The sequence below is a fragment of the Kwoniella shandongensis genome, chromosome 5, assembly GCF_008629635.2.
Source record: "Kwoniella shandongensis chromosome 5, complete sequence".
In the NCBI taxonomy this organism is placed as follows: domain Eukaryota; kingdom Fungi; phylum Basidiomycota; class Tremellomycetes; order Tremellales; family Cryptococcaceae; genus Kwoniella; species Kwoniella shandongensis.
Genome location: NC_089291.1, coordinates 1487361 through 1506752, shown reverse-complemented (window position 1 = coordinate 1506752; position 19392 = coordinate 1487361). Strand labels below are relative to the sequence as shown.

Here is a 19392-nt window from a genome sequence, read left to right as displayed (position 1 = left end):
AAAATAAAGTATAATCCTTGTCAATTCCTTTTTGTTACCATTTTTGCATATATGATACGGCCACGTTGGATAAGAGGTAATATAATCTTGATATCTGACCTTCTGTATTTCTTCTCTTTTCCGTACGTTTGTTAGCAGACGTGAGGCGAGTGGCGGAGGGTTGATTTGTGTATTGGTTCGTTCATGATGAGGATGTATTAGTGAGAAGTGAGAAACATAGGATGATGTATTTTTTCTTGAATTTGAAAAAGCAAGGTGATATGACGTTGCTGATCCTGATCCTGATCCTCTGTTTTGACCAACATACGTTTTAGTCTGGAATCAGAGATGCAACCCGGCTGGGAATACGGTGAAGATCTTTCCGTCGATCCCGATTGCCGATCATTGTGCAAGGTAGGAAGGCTTGTCTGACCACCTACTTCTTCGATGCTTCCCTGAGGTGAGGATCACCATTGGGCCCGCTGTACGCTGTAGCAGTGACTTAGAGCCAAGGTTTGTGGATGGGAGCGAAAATAGCACTTAGTCTCGTTCGTAAGGGTTGGCAAGTAAGTGATCGACATCGAAATCTTTTGAACCCTTTCTGAACGATTACCTCCGACTGCTTCTTACGTCCCGCTCGCTCTCTCTACCATCCATGATGTCGGATCTAGACTCTGATCAGGGCCGTGAATGACTAATAATAACCTAGCCTAGCGTTGTCGATCATCTCCTTCTACCTCTGATCCGGTGCTCTGTTCAATGCAGTACATTCACCGTAGCGACCGGCTTAAGTTTGTACGTATACACGCACCGATCGACAGTCACTGAGGGCAGAAAAAAAGTCCCGACATTTTGTCGATCATTTCGCTTTCTATCGCGAGCTCGCTCGCGTGTCATTGTCGTGCCTGAGACTCGATCTGAACGCATCCGGTTAATAATCGGTGTTTGAATTTCCAACCGTACACTGCACGACCAAGGCCAGGACGAGGCTCGTACGGTCATGACTCCCATTTAGTAAATGTGAGTGAAAGACACACAGGGACAAGGAAGGGCCAGGGGCTTTGGTTGTGAAGAAGAAATGATGCAAGCAATTATGACGAGAATGACGAAAGTAATGGAGGGGTGGGAGGTGATTAAGGGTGACTTGGGAGAGACGAGTGCTCCTGCGCTCTATGGCAAAACGCCTTTTGTAAAAGTACAGATCCCATCCCATTGACTTGCATTTAAGCTCAATCGCGCCGCAAAGCACGGGGGAAGGTAAAAGTATACACTTCCCCCTCGAGCTACAAGTACACGGACGGAAGGATATTTAGTTAGGTTAACATCACCGGTGACTGACTATTCTGGTACCTTTTACCCCAAAAAAGGTACTGCTTTTGTGCTGGTGACGAGTTTGATAGGAATAGCTTATACGATAATAATAATGCAAGGGTTAGGTGATACGTTGTGGTGGGTCAGGTTTGCGCTGCGGCAACAGCTGATGGGGGATGGGCACATGTATGGTTTTGAGTTTGACAGTTGACAGTTGTCAGTTGACAGTCGACAGTTGATGATAGCGATCGTCTTTCCTTGTTCTTTCTTGTTCACGATTCAGCCCAATTGTCTTGCCACATACAGCACCAACAGCAATATCAAGTCTCTCGGTTCTCTTCAATACTATCAGGGTTTCAAGACGACCGCGTCTCAATCTGCATTACCAGCAAGCCAGCCTAGCCAGTCGCGCTCATCGTCATCATCATCATCATCTCCATCGACGGCATAGTTTCACCTAATACCTAGGCGCATTGGCCGTGATCACGACAATCGCCAGACTCACCGATCATCTGTACTTTCACCACCATGTCCGCCTCTGCTTCTACCTCCACGATGTTCTCAGCTCTTCATTCACCTCCTCTCTCGCCTAACGACTCGAACGCCAAAACCGCCCTTCACTACGCTATCACCGAAGGAGTGTTCAACCTAATCCAAACGTGTTCTCCATCATCCCAACCGCAATCAGCGCACCATCGTGTTCCTACTTCATCGTCACTGTTACCTCAGGGTGTAACATTGGTGGAATCGGTGATAGCATCCGATAACGAGGAAGAAGAAGAGGTACAGTCGGAAACGGCGGCAAGTGGAGGATCGTCGCCGTTAGACGAAATGTCCCTCGTAGCAGAAGCTTCTACAACTACCAAAATGGCATTACCCTCACCTACGGTATCAACCAGGGGTCGAAGTCGAACACCATCGAGATTGGCCCCACCAGCACCTGTACAGCTTGACGTTGAACATGCCGCGTCAAGCTCGAGCTCGAGACGGAGGGAAGTGTTCAGATTGCAAAGAGGGGATTTGGAATTGAAGATTGGATCATGGTCAAACGACGTTCGTTCAAATGCTACAGAGGGTGTAACGGAGGTGAGTCCTGGGTTATCATCAGAAGAAAACCAAAAGCCTGACACCGTCGTTACACTCAGGGATATCCCGAAATACCAGAAACGATCCCTTCTCCATCTATTCCATACACATATATACTACGAACCTCCCCACCTATACTCGGCTCACCTCCTGCTCCACTTCCCTCTCTCACATTATACGAGAACCTCCCGCCATCATCCACAACCACAACGACACCGAGAGATATGGGTGGACTAGGTCTGATATTCTCTCCTAATTGTTCGACAGCAACTTTCAGACCAGCAAGTAAATCGTTCTCTACTACCACCACAACGAACGAAGGTGCCGGAGGGGGGAGGGACAGGAGAGAATGGTTGATGAACCTTATAGCGGGAGGCGATTGGGAAGACAAGAAGGATATAGAGGAACGTAAGATCCTGAGCAGTAAAGTGGAGATTGTGGAAGGGATGCCGACTCCGAGACAAGTTGCGGTCGGTTCGACTTTTTGGGGTTAGTCAAGTGGTGAAGCGAATGACGTCTTCAACAGAACCAATATCAACATCGGAATATCGGTCACTCCGTTCTCTGCTTTGATATCTAGGTCACAATCAGCGATCGTCTTCGATGGATCAATCAAAATTGTATTATGTTTGTATTATTAGTTTTGTCGGTACCACCATTGTTGGATCGCTCGTCGAGCACCCCACCCCCCACCACGCACATGTGCGTATTTGTATCTCTCTTCCCTTGCATACTTGTATAATGGTGGACATAGCCGGTATTCTTCGGTCTAGGTTCTCTTTTGAGCTTGTAGATTTAGTGTATTGCGCCAACTTGATCAGTTACATCAATGCAATCATCATACAGCACTCCCCTGAGTCACTTGAGGTTTGACCGCACGGACCACTGCAAGGGTGATTGATGATCGACACGAACCCCGTTACGCCCTCGAGGCTCGACTTCCGGAAGGACCGTGCATAAATGAGTGGAGATAACGCCATCGTCATCGAGCGTGCTGAGTGTTTCGTTTTGCTTTGTCAGCCACGACACGCTACTCGAATCGCGTGCATAGACTGTACGAGTACTCAGTATAATCCATACAGTACTCGTACTCAGTACATTGGATTGTGGAGGAGATACGGTTGATTGCTCATCCTTTCATAATATCGGACCGTACCGTCTTGTCGTTGCACCAAGTCGGGTCCTGAAAGACCGGGGGAGTCAGGGTAAAATCGAGTGGTTATTTTGTCATCATCCGTGATTTTTCCTCATCTCACCCAATTCAACCACCAACCACATCTCATATCTCATAACATCTAGCAATTAGTATGACAATCTGAACAATACGATCTCAATCTGTAATCACTATCTGGCTGTCTCGAATATAGGTTGTGCTCATCTCCTCATATCGACGCCTGAGTTCGGGGTGGATAGTATCATCAATTATCAAACGCCGTTTGTGAAATTCATATCTGGTGAGTCGATTCGGACGGAACCCAACACCGACGAGGCGAATTCGCTCATCCTTGATTTGTTCGCTTGATATCGCAATCTGCATCACAAGATATATACTGATCAACTTGTTTGTTCAGCTACCTACTTCCCACTTAGACATCTGCTTGCTTGGACGAAGCCTAGTCTCATTCCGACGATCCCGTACAAGGCGACTTTCGTCTGCACCTAATTCCACTCCACTTGGTCCAAGATGGGTCTCCTGGCCCTTGGAACACCTCTAACATGGGACGAGACGAAACCCCTCGCCGAACATATTCGCGATCACGGTATCACCCAGTTCCTCAACACATGGGACAGATGGAAGGATAAGACTGGCAAGGGATTGCTTTGGGGTGACGAGGTGCGTCGTATTCTCTGGTGTTACAAGTATGTTATTACAGTGGAGCTGATCTGGTTCTGGTGTTTTGGTGTAGATCGAATACATGGTATCGTCTTTCGATGATGAGAATAAGAGAGCGAAGTTGAGTTTGCGTCAAACGGAAATCTTGGAGAAATTGCAGAGTGTCACACTTGATCCAGCTTTGGAAAAGTTCAAGCCTACCTCCTGGTACGTCGGTCTCCACCCGATCCACTTCAACTACCTGTGCAGCAGCTTCCTTCCACCCAATTACCTATTGCTATGAAAGGATTGTGTCACTTACAAGTCGTCGTTCTTTCTCTCGCAGCGCGGCAATCCCGACTTTCCATCCGGAATACGGTCGATACATGCTCGAATCCACTCCCGGTTTCCCCTTCTCCGGCAACCCTTCCTCCCTCGTCTCTGTCGAAGCAGATATGCGATTCAGAAGACAGATCATTCGCTCCCATCTCAAACATCACGAAGTGCCGATAACACTCACAGCTTGGCCAAGATTGGGTGTCACAGACAGCGCTTTTACCGATCCGGAAACACATCCAGATACGGAGAAAAGTAGTAGTAGGAGTCAGTATGTGGGAGAGTTGTTGACAAACCCTCATGCGAGGTTCCCGTGAGTCTTCCACCACAATCGTCTCAGTAGCAGTACGAAATATGACGCTGATGTCATTTTGAATTGCACTTGCGATCATAGCACCTTGACGGCCAATATCAGATCAAGAAGAGGGAGCAAGGTGGATATCAGAGTACCCTTATTCATCGACGAGAACACTCAAATCCCAGATGGACTCAATGCACCCCTCTCAAACGGTTACGGTAGTGAGTCTAGCTATAAAATGTCGTCCAATGATGGATATGGGCAGCTGACATCTGACATCCACCCATCAGGTTCAGGTCCAGCTAAACCACTTCCAGGAACACCATACATTCACATGGACGCTATGGCTTTCGGAATGGGATGCTGTTGCCTGCAGATCACTTTCCAGGCTTGGAATGTGGATGAAGCGAGAAGGGTATATGACGCTTTGGTACCGGTCGCACCGATCATGGTAAGTCGCCGTTTCGCTCCCATCTTGCCATGCAGTGCAAAGCTGACAGCGCGCTGCCTTCAATATAGTTGGCTCTCACCGCTGCTAGTCCTGCGTTCAGAGGGCAATTGGCGGACGTTGATGCGAGATGGAACGTAATCGCTGCCAGTGTGGATGATAGAACAGAGGAAGAGAGAGGTCTAAAGGTGAGTTTATGTGTATGCGGTCATCTGATATCGGTCGCTGATCATGCCCACAGCCTCTCAAGAATGACACATACAGGATACCGAAGTCACGATACGATTCAGTTGATCTGTATATCTCCAATGATGAACGTAACAAGCCAGAGTACCACGATATCGATGTGCCTGTCAACCAGGCTGTCAAGAAGCGCTTAATCGAGCATGGTGAGTTATTTTGTCTGGACATCCGGACTTGTGACTAAAGAGGAGTGTCACAGGTCTTGACGACAAGCTCGCTAGTCACATTGGACACCTCTTCATCCGAGACCCTCTCGTTCAGTTCTCCGAAACAATCGACCAAGACGACGTCGAGTCGATGGATCACTTCGAGAACATCCAGTCAACCAACTGGCAAACAATCCGATTCAAACCTCCTCCTGTTAACTCGCCTATTGGTTGGAGAGTCGAATTCAGGAGTATGGAAGTTCAAATGACCGACTTTGAGAATGCTGCTTTCTCGATCTTCATTGTGCTCTTGACAAGAGCTATCATCAGCTTTGACCTCAACTTCTACATGCCCATCTCCAAGGTGAGTTGGCCCGTGCATCGAGGTGAGATATATCGCTGATGCTTTGCCTTTAGGTCGACGAGAACATGCAAGGCGCACAACAACGCAATGCTTCCGTGGCCAACAAGTTCTTTTTCCGCCGCAATGTCTTCCCTTCTGACCGACCACTCGCTCGATTCGACCTCGCTTCTCGACCCGTCTCCCCTCCCTCATCCTCACCCACTTCTCCCACACACAGTCGCAGCCAGTCGTCTGCCGCGAACCATGTTCCCAACGGCAACGTTAATGGTAATGGTCATCGACGAGCGCACGCACGCGAAGCTTCCGGTTCATCATCGACGTGCAGTACGCCCATCGAGAATGAATTGGGGGATGAGGCGGTGGCGATGACGATGGATGAGATCATCAATGGAGACGGAGGTAGTTTCCCAGGTTTGATGGGTGTCGTCAATGCGTATTTGAATTCGTTGAATGTGGATGTGTGCACGAAGTGTGATATTAGGAGATACTTGGATTTGATCAAGTATCGAGCAAAGGGTGAGTCCAAGTCTACCTGGATCTGGGAGAAGCTTTACTGATAGAACGGTGTCTTGTTATTAGGTCAACTCATCACTCCAGCTACGTGGATAAGACAATTCATCACATCACACCCTTCATACAAGAAAGATTCGGTGGTGAGCGACGAGATCAACTATGACTTGGTCAAGGCAATCGACGAGATGTAAGTCTGTCTTTTTACTCAACATCGACATAATGCTGATGATTGTCGATGTTCGCTTTCGCAGTGAGAGAGGAGTAAGACCTGCGCCAGAATTACTGGGCAAGGATTATGTGGGATCAGGACCTACAGGATGTTTGTGATCCGCCTTTTTCGGTACAAAGTGAATAAGTGTGCTCTTGAGGTGAAACAGCGCAGCACATACAATAGATGAAACTTGCATGTAACATATGGGCATTTGTGTCGACGTCAGTAAGCATGATTGTTGTTGCGCGCATCAATCTGTAGTAGATGAGTATGGTATGGATCCGACTAGGATATCAATTCCCTTTCTGAAGTCTGCATGAAAGACACAATGTTTGATATAGCCTATATATACTACGACAACGTTTATGCACCCTCACAATGAGCTTTGTAAGCATCAGCTTCGAGCAATGCTTCGAACTCTGCAGGGTCAGAGAGCTTGACCTTGCACAACCAGCCTAGGTACGGAGAGTGTCTCCATGGTCAGCTTGCGACTTCCAATAAGTGCTAGAGGGACAGACCCAGAGGCAAAGCCAGAGGAAGGAGAAGATGGGAAGATGAAAGGTGTGTTCAAACAGACTCACCATCACCCTGGGGAGCCTTGTTCAATAATCCAGGTTGGTCCGCGAGGGTCTCGTTGATCTCGTCGATCACACCGGAGACGGGGGCGTAGATGTCAGAAGCGGCTTTGACAGATTCGACGGCGCCAATGGAGTCTGTGGGTGGGTGAGTGGGTGGGTCGTTTAGCGAGATTCGTGAGATCGAGAAGGAGTGAAGGCGAGGACAGGAGGAGGAGGAGGAGGACAAAAGGTGTCAGCTGTACAATTCAATATTGAGGCATGCTAGGTTGATTCCTCGACTCGACTCCTCCTCTGGCACCTGGCAAGCTCCTTGATGTGATGAGTCCGCCCTCACTAGCTAGCCCATCGCCTCACACCCTCACCACTCCTCTCAGATTTCACTACTCGTAAAGTCAGAAGCAAAGAAGAACTCACCTCCCTGGGCAATCTCATTCCCCTGTGCTGGAAGTTCCACAAAGACAACATCACCTAAAGCCTTTTGAGCATAATCTGTGATTCCGACAGTGCCAATGTTGGTGTTGGAGTCGAAGGAGACCCATTCGTGATCGGTTGTGTATCGGGCTGCGGGTCATACGTAGGCCAATGGAAAGAAAGAGACCGAATGAATGAGAGGAAGGTATAATGAAATTATGGAATGATGGATTGGAGGAAAGGGGATAGTAGGGAAGATAAGGAATGTTGAGATGATGCGGTGCGGTGGGACAGATAGACGGAGCGCGGAAGTCCGATTGGACAATAGCATACAGCAGGGCAAGGAGCGAGTCAGAATAATACGTGAGCTACTTCTTCTTCAGTGCAGGTTGGAAGGACAACAACAACCCACTAGAGACGAATCGCACGGCCGAGAATCTCAATGTTTGAGTGGTAGACTTGACCGACGCGAGATTACGGAAAGCGCCGGTAGCGGGTCTAGCAAGAGGACGCAGAGCGGAGAGCATACTGAACTGACGGGTGCGCGGGGGCTGTGTATAGAGATGGAGATGAGGGTGCGGGGAGAATATAAGAGATAGGGAGTACTTTGATAGAGATCAAGACGAGGGAGAACCAGTTTCCCTTATACTATGGTCGTCAAGGGGTGTTGTTGAGATTGGAAAATCAATAGATTATTATTGGAAAAGACCCGCGGATTCACTATCTCTCAGTGGGTCGGTCCCTGATGCGACTTCAGATTGGATGGAGTGAATTGGTTCATTCCTCTTGGCTATATTTGTAACGAGCATGGAGCAGACTGTAATGTGTAGATATATGCATGACAATAACAATGTACATAGACCATAAGCGATCTTCTCTCCTCTCCCTTCTTCTCGAGTGTTTTGAGCACTATTACTTGATGAACCTATTACAGTGAGATATCAGCATCTCCAAGTCTCATCACTCAACTTTGTCTCCCCTTCTCCCACCGCTTCTTCCTCTGCTTCTCATAACTTGGCAAAAGTTAGAAACACGTTCCCACTCACTTGTGCATAAACTTCTTGTGGAATTCACTTCTCAGCAAGTCGTTGACAAACTCTCCCTTTTTCGGCTTATCGTCATGTCCCACCGCCTGATTCTTGAAGATCAAATCATCGTCCCAACGTCTTTTCACGGCAAACGTCGAGCTTGTCGTATTTGTGGTTGTGGAAGATGCAGGTGTACCTGGAGATTGACCGAGTGCAGCTTGTAAGTTGAGTAAAGGGTTTCCGGTAGCGATTTCTGATTCTCGGGATATAGCAGCGGATGCGGAGGCTTCAGCGTCCTGCGAACGAGACAAACGGCAAACATGATATGATTAGCATGTCACGACACAGAAAACACTCTCAACTGAGCTTGTTGAGCAAGTCAAACAGCTAGACATTAAGCGAGTTGCGAGGCAAAGTTCTTGCTAAGGAGGGAACGGAGTCGGGAAATCAAATTAGCGAACCACCACTCACCAGTCTAGCCTTCTCCTCTGCTCGCTCCTGCTTGATCTTCGCCAGCTCAGCCATCAACGCGGCGGTATCATCCTCGTCGTCCGAGTCCGAATCGCTGCAGCATTCGTCAGCTCCAATTGTCGCGTTACAACGAGTGATCACACCAAACCATACTCACTCGTCATCGTCATCGTCCTCATCCTCGTCATCATCATCGCCCACTGCCTTCCCTTTGCCTTTATCGACTTTACCATTCGTCTCCTCCTCGTCACTCTCATCATCTTTATCCAAATCCGCCGCTTCTTCCAAGACCTTTCTTCTCTTCCTGACCTCCTCATCTTCCCCTCCATCCCCGATCCTCAACGTATCATTCGTCGTCTGTAAAGGCGGTAAAGGTGGTAGACCCTGTTGTTTCCTCTTCTTCTCCAAGGCAGTTCTCTCAGCAGCTGCCAACTCCGCTTTCAAATCCCGACGCAAGACGTCAGAAGTGTTGGTTTGACCAGGTTGACGGAATTTCAACTTTGTATGTGCCGCCAGGGAAAGTTTGGAGATTTGTTGAGAACCAGCTTTGGTCTCTCGTCCTTGCGTAGGATTCCATGTTGGTCTATGTGCTTGCGACATTTTGTGGTGCAGTCGGGATCTAGGGTATGGGAAGCGATGATCAAAGCTGAGAGAAAGATGTGTCTTGTTGGTGGAAGAAGAAGTGATGTTACTAGACTGACCAAGTAACAACAGCAAGCAGCGAGAGACCCAGCTCTGACGAAGCATATTTGATCCCGTCGACCTGTAACCTGCCGGAAAATTGCGGCGTTATGACACCACCCCCCCTCTACCTTAACCATGATCGTTCATGTATTTCAACTCCTGAACTCAATACGACAGATCATGCGATGAGACGACGAAGAGAAGCTGAACGAACAGTAAATCCAAACAAACATTATGCATATGTGACAAAATCCCAAACCGTCTAATTACACACAACCCTTTTATGGCCTCCTTGCCACTACTGACCGAAGCCTTCCAACCCAACGTACGCGACACCCTTGCCCTCCACAACTTCACCGATGACGAAAGCGTCGCCCTCTCCATTCTCTCTGATACTCTTCAGTGCCGCTTCTACCTTTTCTTGGGCGACAATGATGACCATACCAACACCACAGTTGAATGTTCGCACCATCTCCTTCGCCTCGACATTCCCAGTCTCCATCAACCATTTCCATATTTGAGGCAATTGGTAGGTGGTCAAGTCGATCTTCACACCGAGACTGGAAGATGAATCGAAGATTCTTGGGATGTTCTCGGTGAATCCACCGCCGGTGATGTGGGACATTCCCTTGAACAAACCGGTCTTGATACCCGGTAACAGAGGTTTGATGTAGATCTTTGTTGGGGTCAAGAGCGAATCTCCAACGGTCAACGAAGAATCCCAAGGAGCTGTCTCGTGTAATGAAAGGTTGGCGAGGGAGACGATCTTTCGGATCAAGGAGAAACCGTTCGAGTGAGGACCGGAAGATGTGAGACCGATGATGGCGTCACCGGCCTTGATATCGGGTGTAGGAAGGATTTGACTCCGCTCAACAGCACCGACAGCGAAACCGGCAAGATCGTAATCGTCGCCGTGGTACATCCCCGGCATCTCTGCGGTCTCACCGCCGATCAAGGCACATCCAGCTTGAAGACATCCCTCAGCGATACCGGTGACAACATCGGCTGCGACAGGAACGTCGAGTTTGGAACAGGCATAGTAATCGAGGAAGTAGAGAGGTTCAGCACCTTGGACGATCAAGTCGTTGACGCTCATCGCGACGAGATCAATACCGACAGTAGAGTGTTTGCCGGCATCGAGGGCAACACGAAGCTTGGTTCCAACACCATCGGTACCGGAGACGAGGATCGGGTCCGCATAACCAGCAGCGGACAAGTCGAAAGCACCTCCGAATCCACCGATAACGGAGTCGGCACCGGGTCGTCGAGTGGTCTTCACGACAGGCTTGATCAACTCGACGAGATCGTTACCGGCATCAACATCGACACCGGCGGCGGCGTAGGTGAGACCGCCAGTGTTGGGAGCGGAAGAAGCAGGGACAGGAGCAGCAGCGAGAGCTCTGTAGGCGATATCCCGTCGGTAGGTCTTGCCGGCGAAGGAAATCTGGTCGACACCTTGGTACGCCAAGTCGACGGCTTCTCGAAGAGTAGAGGCAGATGCACAGACAGCGAGGACTCGACCACCGTCAGTGACACCGGTGTTGTCCTTGATAGTAGTACCAGCATGGAAGACTTGGACACCTGAGCAAAGGATGCCGTCAGCTAAATTGATCGCATAACATGAGATTGACCCAAGCTCACCAGAGGGCATCTCAGGGTTGATGGTCATGGCCACACCCTTGGGGTAAGAACCAGGGTATCCTTCGGACGCGAGGACAACGGAAACGGCGTAACCTTCCTTGTAGCCAAGCTTGACGGAATCGAGCCTTCGCTCCACACAAGCCTGTAACGCGTGTCAATGTTGGCGGATAAAGGTGTGAGAATGTTGCACGACTCACAAGCATGACCTCGGCAAGATCTGTTTCGTCATCCAACAAAAGCATCAAAGCCTGAGTCTCGGGATCTCCGAATCGTACGTTGTACTCCAGGACTTTAGGTCCTTCCGGGGTGATCATGAATCCGGTGAACAACATGCCAACGAAGGGGTGGCCTGTCACGTCACTCATTTCATTAGTCGACTACCTTGTGTAAAGCTTGGTCAAATCGCTGACTCACCATCTGCTCTCATTCCCCTGATAGTGGGCTCCAACGCGTCCTTGACACAGCTCTCCATGATCTCCTTAGTCGCAACGGGAGCAGGGGCATAAGCACCCATACCACCCGTGTTGAGACCAGTGTCCCCCTCTCCTATCCTCTTATGATCCTGAGCGGCAGGCATGGGAACGATCGTGTAACCATCGCTGAACGCCAAGACGCTGATCTCTGGTCCGGTAAGGTACTCTTCCACAACGACTTCATCTCCAGCATCTCCAAACTCCTTGTCCACCATGACGCTCTTCAAAGCCTCCAACGCCTCTTCGTTGGTCTCGGGAATGAGGACACCTTTGCCCGCTGCGAGACCTGAAGCTTTGATGACCACTCGTCCAGAGGGGAAAGGATTTGACTGAACGTACTCGACCGCTTCCTTGTATTGCGAGGAAACGAAAGAGCGGAACTGGGCAGTAGGGATCACATGTCGGGCCATGAATTCCTTGGAGAGAGATTTGGAACCTTCCAAAAGCGCTGCGGCGGGTGAGGGGCCGAAGACTGGGATACCGACTTTTCGGAAAGCGAGTTCGACACCATCAACAAGCGGTTGTTCCGGTCCAGGTACGACCAGATCAATCGAGTTGCTCTTCGCCCAGTCGACGACAGAAGCGAAAGCAGGAGGAGCTCCCCATGGAAGAGAAAGGTTGGATACTTTCCCGCCCATCAAGGCCGTACCGCCGTTTCCGGGGCAGACGAATACCTTGGAGACTCGCTTAGATTGAGCGAGTTTGAAAGCCAAGGCGTGTTCTCGACCACCGGCACCAAGGAGAAGGACCGAGATGTCGGAAGAGGGAGGAGGAAAAGCGGTGAGTTCGGACGCCATGTTGATTGAGGTTGTAGTCAGTCGGACCTGCCGAAGTAGGTCTCGATATGACGAAGGGGTTGGTATGGACCAAAAGATAAAGAGGGTTGTGGTGCACGCACCGTACGATATGATATGGTTTTAGACTTTTCTGATTCTGAAATAATCAACCATTTATTATCTTTGAGTGCGAGTCAGAGGTGCCACATTCGGCAATAAATCATTCGGGAGGGGGCGGTTATGAACCAGCAACAACGTGGTTATACAATTGCGGGTCCCCCTGAATACAGCAGACACCACACAGTTCAACGTCACTGGCCGGACACTCACACACACCACCAACACCAGCACCACCCCCAACCCGCATATCACATCATTCTTCATTGTATTCTTTCCTCTTTCCGACTCACAACCCATACAAATATCCAACATGTGAGCTACTGATCTCCTTCTAGCTTGGGGTATCTGCATTGTACAGCGCTGACTCCTCATGGCAGGTCCGACATCGTTACTGTTCAAACAAAACCCTACTCTGGTGAGTGTCCTCTTCACTCCCAATCTGCGTTTGCGGCAGTGTCCAAGCGCAATGCCGCGGGTAGCAAGGAGCGAAGCAGAACATCACTGCTATTGTGCTGTCCCCTATCCCCTTGAGCGCTCACCCATCCTGTTCCGGCGACTCAAAATGGCTGTGCGGAAGCTGCCTTTTCATATCGCTGACATCTTTTGTCCACTGCAGGCCAAAAGCCTGGTACATCTGGTCTTCGAAAGAAGGTCAAGGTCTTCCAGCAAGAGCACTACACCGAGAACTTTGTTCAGGCCACCTTCTCCGCCATGCCCGGTGGTTCAGAGGGCAAGACTATCGTTCTTGGAGGTGACGGCCGATACTTCGTGAGTGTTTCACACTACAGTCAATGTACCCCATGACTGTCCTGCGGCCGCTTCGACTTCGTCAATGCAGAGAAGCGCAACTGATCTGTCATCGAAATAGTCTCCCGAAGCTTCTCAAATCATCCTTCGAATTGCCGCCGGTAACGGTATCAAACACGTTATCCTTGGTCAGGATGCCATTCTTTCCACCCCTGCCGTTTCCGCTCTCATTCGAGCCCTCAAGACCGATGGTGGTATCCTCCTCACCGCTTCTCACAACCCTGGTGGTCCCGATGAGGACTTTGGTATCAAGTTCAACATCTCCAATGGTGGACCCGCTCCCGAGGAGGTCACTAACAGTATCCACAAGATCACAGAGGACATCAAGGAGTACAAGTTGGTTCAGCTCCCCGACGTGAGTATTTTCCATTTTTACCGCCCAAGTAGGGCAAATATTTACAAGACGGATGTTTTATTTTAGCTCGACCTCTCCAAGACTGGCGAGTTCCAACACGGTCCTCTCAAGGTCACCATCGTCGACCCCGTCTCCCACTACATCCAGCTTTTGAAGTCCATCTTCGACTTTGACATGATCAAGAACTGGCTCCACACCACTTCTCCCAAACCTACTGTCCTCTTCGACGCTCTGAACGGTGTCACTGGCCCTTACGGCCGAGCCATCTTTGTCGACGAGCTTGGCTTGGACGAGTCATCTATTCAGAACTGTATTCCCAAACCCGACTTTGGTGGATCTCACCCCGATCCTAACCTCACTTACGCCCACGACCTTGTCGCTCGAGTTGAGAAGGAGCAGATTGAGTTCGGTGCCGCCTCCGACGGTGATGGTGACAGGAACATGATCTACGGTGCTGGCGCTTTCGTCACTCCCTCAGACAGTGTTGCTATCATCGCCGACTGGGCTGAGAAGGCTATCCCCTACTTCAAGAGCGGTGTTAAGGGTCTTGCCAGGAGTATGCCCACCAGTGGTGCTATCGACATCGTCGCCAAGGCCAAGGGTCTTGAAGTCTTCGAGGTTCCTACTGGATGTGAGTATCTCAGTCATAGCGCAATGGATTGAAGCTGACCATACAACAGGGAAGTTCTTCGGTAACTTGATGGACGCCGGACGATTGTCCATCTGTGGTGAGGAGTCCTTCGGTACCGGTTCCGACCACATCCGTGAGAAGGACGGTGTCTGGGCTATTGTTGGTGAGTGACGCGATTGGTCAGCATGAAGGAGAACGTAAGCTGATAACAGCTCAGCCTGGCTCTCTATTCTTGCTGCTGCCAACAAGGAGAAGGCTGGATCCGGCATTAACGATGTCCTCATGAAGCACTGGAAGAAGTACGGACGAAGCTTCTTCTCCAGGTAAGTTGTCATTCGCGTATACTTGTGAAACACGACTGACCCCCAGCATAGATACGACTACGAACAAGTCGACTCTGAGGGTGCCGAAGCCTTGATGGACAACCTCCGAAAGCTGTTCGCTTCTTCCGACTTCGTTGGTTCTGAGCTCAAGGCCACCTCTTCCGACACCTCTTTCAAGGTTGCCGAGGCCGACGACTTTGCCTACACTGACCCCATCGACGGTTCCGTCTCCACCAAGCAAGGCTTGTACATCAAGTTTGCCGATGGTAGCAGGATCATCTTCCGACTTTCCGGTACCGGTTCTTCAGGCGCGACCGTTAGGTTGTACGTTGAGAAGTACAGTCAGAACGAGAGTGAATATGGCTTGGACGCTCAGGTCGGCTTGAAACCTCTTATCGAGGTCGCGTTGGACGTGAGCAAGTTGAAGGAGTACACCAAGAGGGACAAGCCTGATGTCATCACTGTGAGTAAACGTATCTGATATGGAACGTATGAAGAGCTGATGTCATGTTCGCCCCTGATCAGTAATCTGCTTGGTGATAATGCATCTGAGGAATCGAGATGGCGTAGCAAGGACGGTGAAAGATGAAACATAGCCCAGTGATTTTTGATAATGGAATGCAACAGATCTACAGTATCATGACGCGTATAATGCAAGCAGAAAGCACTTTTTGACTTTGAGGGCGCTTATGCCTCCATTAACATTCCTCTCAGGGCGAGGGTGGTAGGTCCGACTCGGGTCTAGACTCTGGCGATACAACCGAGCATAAGTATAATGATCGACCACTCGCGTCGGTGGTAGTATGGTGGTGGAGCGAGCAGGTATGAGGATCTGTCATTCACAGTTGCGTAGCAGTCTTGCATATCAATATGTAAAGGTCATATCTATCTTCTTTTGAAGTAGTAGCAGCGATACGTACTACGAGAAAAGCCAAAAAGACAAGTCGCGTCGACATCTGTTACTTTTTCAATTGTGCGGTAACAACTTCCCACGTAATCAATCCCTCCTTGGAACTGCGCTTTGACCCAATAACAGCTTTGTGTACTCCATCTCCATCTCCTTCTTCTTCTTCATCTTGTTTTCATCTGCACATATATATACAGACATACATACAAAGGGCAGGTCCCTCCCCGTCTACAGATTCTTCGTACCGACACACATCGACTCGTCATACATACATATATCGAGATCCGACTCTCGCAGTCAAAGGACGACGAACGCTTTTCGACTGGAAGTTTGTGTAACGCTTTGATCGCTTTTCGAACATCGAAGATTGACATCGGGTAGACGGTCTCTGATTGCTGTGCAATCGCAACAAGATAGTCTGGACTCTTAAGGACAGTCCTACCATCGATCTCGTCAGCTCATTCGGGCTGCTGGAAGTCATAACATTACTCGATTTTGACACCTTCATCTACTCGACATACGATACTAGCTCAAGCGCAAACGACTCTCCCTTACCGCACAAATACTACTCTTTTCGACAATCGTCCTTTGATCTCCTCGGCAACCTCAACCACCTCCTTTGACACCCACACCCGTTCACTGCGGTCACTCCAAGCTCTGGTCCTTTGCTCGTGGAGTTTTGGACTACTTCTCTTGCGCGTTTGAACCAACTACGAGTTTGACGCATCGTACTACGATAGTACCAATAAGCAGTAGAGGAATCAGACGACATCACACTCATTTAGGATCGATTCAATCATTTACAACGAGTGAAGCGGTAACGAAACATAATCGGCTGGACCGACTATCCCCTCCTGGAAGATCAGAGCGACTACTACTGAACGACACCCATCTGAACCGCCTCTTCTTCGATCAGCACGAGGGCGAACCCCGACCCACAATGCACCCTGACACTCTCCACCCCCGTCGATTCGCCTCCTCGGCGCCCCGGCTGGATACTCTCTATCCAAGAGATACTTGTGTCTCATGCGATAGCTCCACGCCGACATGTAACTGTGCAAAAGGGGAGAAATGTATTCTTACCTCGAGGTAAGTCTCGTCCTACACTTCAACTCACCATCCATCTCATTCCGCTTGCTATTCACTAACATCCCTCCTGCTTGTCGCAGAACGTGCAACCAATGCGCAGCTATCCAATGTATCAAGGGCTCTTCGAGCTCTTCGTCGAGCAGCGTGAACCCTGGTGTTATTGCAGGACCAGTCGTGGCGGTCTTAGTCATTGCGAGTCTGGTGTTGTTCTGGTGGCTCCGGAAGAAGAAGGTGAGTCGTCGCATCTCTCCTCGCAGTAGATCGCAGATCTGATTTAGAGTCCTCATTTGCAGAGACGCGATCTTGCTCGGTTGGAAGAATTGGCTCAACGAGCACGTAAAGCGGAATCAGCCGGGTTCCAACTCTCTCGATCTGGCTCACCTGCACCAGGTTCCGCACAATCACGCCATTCATCAATCCGTGCTCCTCCTCCGTCGGCGACTCGACCTCGTTCGCCGCTTCCCCATGCCCCTGTCAACGCTGAATATTACGACGAGAACGGAGCCACCATCCGAGTATATAACCAGAATGTCGGTACAATCCACGTTGGAAATGATCAGAAGGGCGACCCGTTCTCAGACCGACAGAGCATCTCGACAATGGGCTCGGGAGGTACTGCGAACATAATCCCGATCCAATGGATCCCGCCTTCCAAATCCGACGAAGCTTTGTCAAAACAGTTGCCACCAGGTGGAGCGGGAGGCCAAAGCGCTGCAGCGAGGTTGAACGAAGCACGACAAAACCTGTTCAAACCCAACGCTGGCGCTCCTCAACGACCTGCTCGATCTCCTGATCTCGATCTGAGACTCAATCCGCCAGGACAACAGAAACACGGTGCTGACTCGGAACTTCGTTCTCCAACCATGTCTACCGATCGATATCGAGACTCTTTCTTATCTGGCAATTCGGCTGCTCCATCATACTGGTCTGGTCAATCGGATGTGAATCAAGATGCACCAAAGATTGTCACCTCTAAACAAGTACAGGTTGGTCGATTACAACAAGCCGAGATGATCCAATTCGGAGGGAACGGCGGTCAAGGTCAACACATTATGGAAGTGATAGGAAAGGCTGGCGGTGTTGGACAATCATCCCAAGATCAGTTACATCCCGCGGAGAGAGGGCTGGAACCTCCCTCTGCTGTCAGCCCGACTTCGGCAAGTTATGCGTCCGACTTGCATCTCGCGGCGAGTGGTGGAGAGGCATCAGGATCAGGATTGGGAGCTCGGACTTTGACGCCCATAAGAACGCAGCGGGGATATGGAGGATCAGGGTTCGATGATGATGAGGAAGAAGGACTGAGAGCTGCTGAGCCGGTCAGTGCGGGTGCTCAAGGAGATCTGAGATTCTCCATGGGCAGTCTGGCGTACCGGGATAGTGTTAGCACGATGGGTACGGGAAGATATCTCGCTTCTGCCATTTCGGTTGGAAGTCCACAACCGGGACAAGGATACGCTCAACAATACCCTCAACAATCACGACAATCAGTTGCTTCGGGTCCTGCTCGGGGAAGTGTTGGTTCATCGAAATCGTTTGCCGATTCCGTTCTTGGCGCTTTCCCCATGATCCCTCCAGGATCATCTGATCAACACCCACCTTTACCTCCCCTAACGAACATGGAAGAGTATCTCTCTTCGCCCCAAGCTCCACAATCGCCTTTCATCGCTCAACGTCCTGGACAGGGTCTACCACAGTCGACTTCGACAGTGACACTAGACCACCATGTTTCCAGACCACCACCTCCATCGTATAGACCACCACCACCCTCTGGATCAGACAATGAGGTTGTAACGAGGACTAAAGCGAGACCAGAAACACAAGCTTCTGTAGCAGATTCGTTATTGGGCAGTTTCCCATTCGTCTCTCCCAACGAGGATGATATGGCAGAATTGCCAAGTGCGACTCTGCCAAGGGAAGTGAGAGGTATGAGCGAGTACAGTGAGAACGGAAGGAAGTGATCTTCAGGACGGCCAGGACGGACCTGTGTTCTTGGTACAGGTACAGACATGATACGATATGATATGATATGATATGACACAATGAATGATGTATTTGCATCTGTTCTATCCGTTGCACATTTCCTACGTGCAGCTGCGTCTCTTGACAAGGTATTTCTGATCTGGACTCGTTACACCCGAGACGCTGTTGTCTACGGTAAGTTACAAACCCTCGCCCGAATCAGGGTCAATCGCGTGTCACTGTGGTCCGACGGACACTGATGTTGTCCGGCTATCGTACCGGACATCCCATCCATTCATGACCTGATCTGTTGCTGCGCTACTCATTTCATCTGAGGACACTTGCTTGGTCAAACCTCAACGACCATCATTCTGTTGTGAGAACACGCAAG

The 19392-nt window shown here is 49.9% G+C and overlaps 7 protein-coding genes across 7 annotated transcripts; 4 read left to right on the top strand and 3 right to left on the bottom strand.

Moving 5' to 3' along the window:
* Positions 1-1818: 1818 nt before the first annotated feature.
* CI109_103231 (uncharacterized protein) lies at positions 1819-2870 on the top strand (the record flags this gene model as incomplete). The annotated part of the gene is made up of 2 exons (XM_032001616.1): positions 1819-2376; positions 2436-2870. 2 exons carry the CDS (start codon positions 1819-1821, stop codon positions 2868-2870), a joined length of 993 nt encoding a protein of 330 aa, XP_031864506.1.
* Positions 2871-4060: 1190 nt separating this feature from the next.
* On the top strand, positions 4061-6864 carry CI109_103230 (uncharacterized protein; the record flags this gene model as incomplete). The annotated part of the gene is made up of 11 exons (XM_065967262.1): positions 4061-4210; positions 4284-4417; positions 4536-4838; positions 4920-5041; positions 5114-5274; positions 5343-5459; positions 5513-5660; positions 5714-6024; positions 6078-6540; positions 6604-6724; positions 6789-6864. The coding sequence occupies 11 exons, from the start codon at positions 4061-4063 to the stop codon at positions 6862-6864; spliced, it is 2106 nt and encodes a 701-aa protein (XP_065823334.1).
* A 247-nt stretch (positions 6865-7111) lies between these two features.
* On the bottom strand, positions 7112-8264 carry CI109_103229 (glycine cleavage system H protein; the record flags this gene model as incomplete). The annotated part of the gene is made up of 4 exons (XM_032001614.1): positions 7112-7203; positions 7330-7461; positions 7741-7887; positions 8150-8264. The coding sequence occupies 4 exons, from the start codon at positions 8262-8264 to the stop codon at positions 7112-7114; spliced, it is 486 nt and encodes a 161-aa protein (XP_031864504.1).
* Positions 8265-8779: 515 nt separating this feature from the next.
* Positions 8780-9836, bottom strand: CI109_103228 (uncharacterized protein; the record flags this gene model as incomplete). The annotated part of the gene is made up of 3 exons (XM_032001613.2): positions 8780-9061; positions 9237-9330; positions 9394-9836. 3 exons carry the CDS (start codon positions 9834-9836, stop codon positions 8780-8782), a joined length of 819 nt encoding a protein of 272 aa, XP_031864503.2.
* A 382-nt stretch (positions 9837-10218) lies between these two features.
* CI109_103227 (phosphoribosylamine-glycine ligase) lies at positions 10219-12831 on the bottom strand (the record flags this gene model as incomplete). The annotated part of the gene is made up of 4 exons (XM_032001612.1): positions 10219-11501; positions 11562-11703; positions 11759-11910; positions 11976-12831. The coding sequence occupies 4 exons, from the start codon at positions 12829-12831 to the stop codon at positions 10219-10221; spliced, it is 2433 nt and encodes an 810-aa protein (XP_031864502.1).
* Positions 12832-13300: 469 nt separating this feature from the next.
* CI109_103226 (uncharacterized protein) lies at positions 13301-15527 on the top strand (the record flags this gene model as incomplete). Its single annotated transcript, XM_065967261.1, has 8 exons — positions 13301-13345; positions 13547-13558; positions 13627-13698; positions 13799-14092; positions 14159-14723; positions 14773-14886; positions 14941-15046; positions 15098-15527. 8 exons carry the CDS (start codon positions 13301-13303, stop codon positions 15525-15527), a joined length of 1638 nt encoding a protein of 545 aa, XP_065823333.1.
* A 1366-nt stretch (positions 15528-16893) lies between these two features.
* CI109_103225 (uncharacterized protein) lies at positions 16894-19000 on the top strand (the record flags this gene model as incomplete). The annotated part of the gene is made up of 3 exons (XM_032001610.1): positions 16894-17042; positions 17123-17273; positions 17336-19000. 3 exons carry the CDS (start codon positions 16894-16896, stop codon positions 18998-19000), a joined length of 1965 nt encoding a protein of 654 aa, XP_031864500.1.
* Positions 19001-19392: the final 392 nt, after the last annotated feature.